The 4048-nt window shown below is 35.6% G+C and overlaps 1 protein-coding gene across 1 annotated transcript; it reads left to right on the top strand.

Annotated features, from left to right (window-relative positions):
* Positions 1-1021: 1021 nt before the first annotated feature.
* On the top strand, positions 1022-2080 carry LOC131042576 (universal stress protein PHOS32). Its single transcript, XM_057975891.2, has 4 exons — positions 1022-1282; positions 1368-1462; positions 1567-1688; positions 1923-2080. The coding sequence occupies exons 1-4, from the start codon at positions 1084-1086 to the stop codon at positions 2002-2004; spliced, it is 498 nt and encodes a 165-aa protein (XP_057831874.2). The 5' UTR covers positions 1022-1083; the 3' UTR covers positions 2005-2080.
* The last annotated feature ends 1968 nt before the right edge of the window (positions 2081-4048 follow it).

The following is a 4048-nucleotide window of genomic DNA, read 5'->3' as shown; positions in this document are numbered from 1 at the left end:
TTAGACAATGTTTTTATTGGTTATGATGCATTTAACTAGCAAAACAATATTTTTTGTGTAAAGAAGAATGAACTGGGAATACCTAGTAGAGTAAAATCAACATCAAACTCAAAGCTAAATAGGTCTATATTCACCATTTAAATCATGTACATTCATTTTAATACAATAATCAATCTTAACTTTTATTTTTAAAATATTTATTTATAAATACTAATAAATTGATTTACCTTAAAATATTTAAATAAAATTTACTTAAAGATTAAATTTTTTTTTCAATTCAAACTTGATTTTATGGTCCAAATATGGACCACTCACTCAACCAAATTCTTAGTTCAAAAAGATGCTCAAAGAATAAGACAATATAGATGAGGTGTAAATTCATTCCATGCTTTTATATAAAAGAATTTGTTTTGTTTAGGAAATAATTATATCCTATAGATATGGACATCTTTGTTGTATATAGTTTATAATATTTTTAAAAAACATATATTTAAAGGATGTTGTCCTTTTCTTTTGATCAAGTTCTTATAAATATGAAAATCTAATACATCAAAGTCGTCCATAGATTGAACTTAACCCAATCATACCTGTAAATTATCTAACATTTTATTGGATGTGCATATATTTAAAGAATGTTGTCCTTTTCTTTTGATTAAATTCTTATAAGTATGAAATTCTAATACATCAAAGTCGTCTATAGATTGAACTTAACCCAATCATAGCTGTAAAATATCTAAACATTAATAAATAGAATAATTTATCAACATCCTTACCAACTAAACTACTATGACAAAAAATAATTTTAATAAAGAAGTCAACTCAATACATTTACAATTGAGATGGAGAAGAATCTACAAAAGCCCACAATATTAAGGTAACCGTACCTCCACTCACACCTTTTCTACTCGCTCTTAACAGATTAACATTGAAGAATAAAATCCACCACAACTAATGCGCCACGTGTCATAGACATCACATCACATAACTGACTCAAAGCACTAGAATTTTCTGTACACTTCTTTCAAAATTCTGGGGTTCCTGTTCTTTAAATTGCGTTCCATAACTGGTTTGGAATTGTGAATAATGGAGAAAAGCATGGAAGAACCCGAGCAGAAGAGAATAGTGGTGGGAGTAGACGATAGCGAGCAGAGCGTATACGCCCTGGAATGGACTCTCGATCATCTGGTCGTCCCCTTCATTCATGCCGATCGTCCGCCCTTCAAGCTTTTCCTCGTCCACGCCCGCCCTACTGCAATATCCGTCCTTCGCATGGCAGGCCCCGGTAATTTAACACCCCTGTGCAAATATTTTCTTTCTTTTCTCTTCTTTTTCTGTTTTTCGTGAGATTCGATCCCTGGACGTTGCAGGGGCAGCGGAGGTTCTGCCAATGGTGGAACTGGATCTGAAGAGAATCGGCAACAGGTCTTTGGAGCAAGCAAAGGCTCTCTGCCATAGCCGATCGGTTCGTTTTCTTCTTATTTGCGTGTAGATTCTTGTGATATTTTCCGATCCCGACTAAAAAGTGTTTTTTGGCCTGTAATTCTGTATTATTTCTGTAATTTGCAGGTGGATGATGTAGAAATAGAGATGGTTGAGGGCGATGCGAGGAACGTGCTGTGCGATGCGGTGGAGAAGCACACGGCAGAGATGTTAGTGGTGGGTAGCCATGGATATGGAGCTATCAAACGGTACTAATTCCAATGAATCTCTATCTTCCCTTTTCGTTCCTGAACTGTAATGGAAATTATTTTGAAAAGTACTATAATTACTATTAATTAAATAATTATTTAATAAAAGTAAATAAAGACGAAATATTTAACTTTCAAACTTCAAATGTTTAAGTAACTGTGTATATCTTATTCAGTATACAATAGGAACTTTAAATGACGAATTTGTGTTAAAATGGTTTGAATTTTGTGCAGGGCTGTTTTGGGAAGTGTAAGCGATTACTGCGCTCATCATGCCAAGTGCACTGTTATGATTGTAAAAAAACCTAAGCACTGAATATATTAATTTGTTTTAGCCTAAATTTTCCTTGGGGTTTTATTTGATAAATAAATACTATTGATCATTATCACCATGCCAAATGTATTGTCATGATTGCTAAAGAAATTTAAACGTTCAATATTTTTTTTTTACTTTAGTGTAAAACATTCTTTGAAATTGTGTTTGATAAACAAATCCCATCGATCATTATTCGTCATGTTAAATGCACTGTCATAATTGTTAAAAAGAAACCTGGGCATTACATATATTCTTTTATTTCAGTATAAAATTTCTTCATTGCTTTAATTTACATAATAAGTATTATTTAATGGTTATATGATAACTATAATAATAAATTTTAAACACTACTAACAATGTTAATGAGAGTGTCAAATAAATTAAGGGACTGAATTTAAATTAATGATGCTGATTATAGATTTATAGGTGATAATATGTTTCCAATATCTTCTATGAAGTATGAGATTTAGATAAGTACTTGAAAAGATGTAAAGAATCTCCATGTTGTAATCTAAAAAGAAAATAATGAAGTCTAACAGCAACAAGGGCTGCACTGCGAGCCTAGATCCTGCCAAACTCTAACAAAGTGGTTTTGGAAAGCTGGGATTTGATTTGTAGATATCTGAATTAGAAGCTTCATGAATTTTGGTTAAATTTTGGTCTGCCTGGTAGAGATCCAATAGTAGATCTACTCCTATTTTGGAGTATATAAAAGCTTGATAAAGACTCCTAATGTAACAGTTTAGATAATCCACTTTAAAGAACAGAAAATATATTTTGCAACAGTTCAGCAGAGTTTTGTTAATAAAGATGCTCATCACAACTGCATTGTTGCAGTTTAAACACATAGTCCCTGCAAAAAAATACAGAAAAATTAAGAAAAGCTCTTATGGTTTCTTTATCTTTTTGTATTTTGTCAACATTGTGAAGGACATTAACCTGCTGGGTGCTACCATTCTCTGAAGAGAAAACAAAATAAAATGAACCAAATAAATTAAGTACTGAACCAGTACTCTCGGTGCCTTATATTTTCCACTTTATAAAGTCAATCTCCTCTGTGAAATCCTGAGAAGAAACTTCAGAAACATCTTCAAATGCAATTTTCTTAAGACCGCTATTAATAAACTCAATCCTAGGCATGGGATGCAACAACGCACCCACAACACACCCACCAGGAAACTAATAATTCGCGGAGAATACTATTGCAACAACCCTCTGCAACATTCACTGAAAACTTTCATCTCGTACTACTTTAAGTTTTACCAAGGAGTTTCCCGCTTTGCAACTTTTTTGAATTCCTGCTATGCCTGTCATTTCTGTTGGGGCGGGCCAGGCCTCCTTGGATCTTGACCCCTCCCCCCCAACAGATCTGGCTCTTGTGCTGCGCGTCCAAGGAGTTGGGTGGGCTCCTGCGGTTGATGCTTGCAATGTGGTGCTGCACGAGGGCCCCTGCCTTGAGAAGCTTTCACTGGTGGCCCCCAATTTGGATTACCCCAAAAAGGATCCCAAGACTTAGGTTGTGGGACCTTTGCCTGGGGAAACTCAAGAGAGTTACTTGTGGTGAGGACGGCCCCGAGATTTGCTTCCCAGACAATATCATGGATAACATTGCTTCCTTCCTTCACCTCTGCCTGGTAGGAAGATTCTTAGATGGAAAGTAAAAGGTAGTGTCTCGGTCTCTGCTATGTCTGGTTTTATGGTAAACGTTGCCTTACTCTTTCCAAGTGGAAGCCGGGGTTTGACCCAAGTGTGGACCTCCTTAGATTGGCGTTGGTTTGGATCAGACTCTCGGGCCTCCCGTTGGAATTTTGGGATGATACAATTTTTAGATGGATTGGAAACTCATTTGGTCAGTTTGTTGTTGTCGACAATGTGACGATGCAGAAGTCCAGACTTGTTTATGCTCACCTTTGTGTGAATGTGGTTGTTAACAACCCCCTCCCTAACTTCATTGCCCTTAAATCCAAATGGGGTAAATGGACATAGGCTATCGTCTATGAGAACATCTCCCTGTATTGTCAAAGGTGGGGCAAACATGGTCATG

The sequence above is a fragment of the Cryptomeria japonica genome, chromosome 9, assembly GCF_030272615.1.
Source record: "Cryptomeria japonica chromosome 9, Sugi_1.0, whole genome shotgun sequence".
In the NCBI taxonomy this organism is placed as follows: Eukaryota; Viridiplantae; Streptophyta; class Pinopsida; order Cupressales; family Cupressaceae; genus Cryptomeria; species Cryptomeria japonica.
Note: the sequence above shows the minus strand (reverse complement) of the source record. Positions and strands in the feature narration are given on the sequence as shown.

Bases quoted from the DNA above. Each gene is read 5' to 3' on its own strand.
- LOC131042576 (XM_057975891.2), top strand. From the start codon at position 1,084: ATGGAGAAAAGCATGGAAGAACCCGAGCAGAAGAGAATAGTGGTGGGA. The intron at 1,463-1,566 runs GTTCGTTTTCTT...TGTAATTTGCAG, and splicing joins CTCTCTGCCATAGCCGATCG to GTGGATGATGTAGAAATAGA. The intron at 1,689-1,922 runs GTACTAATTCCA...AATTTTGTGCAG, and splicing joins GGATATGGAGCTATCAAACG to GGCTGTTTTGGGAAGTGTAA.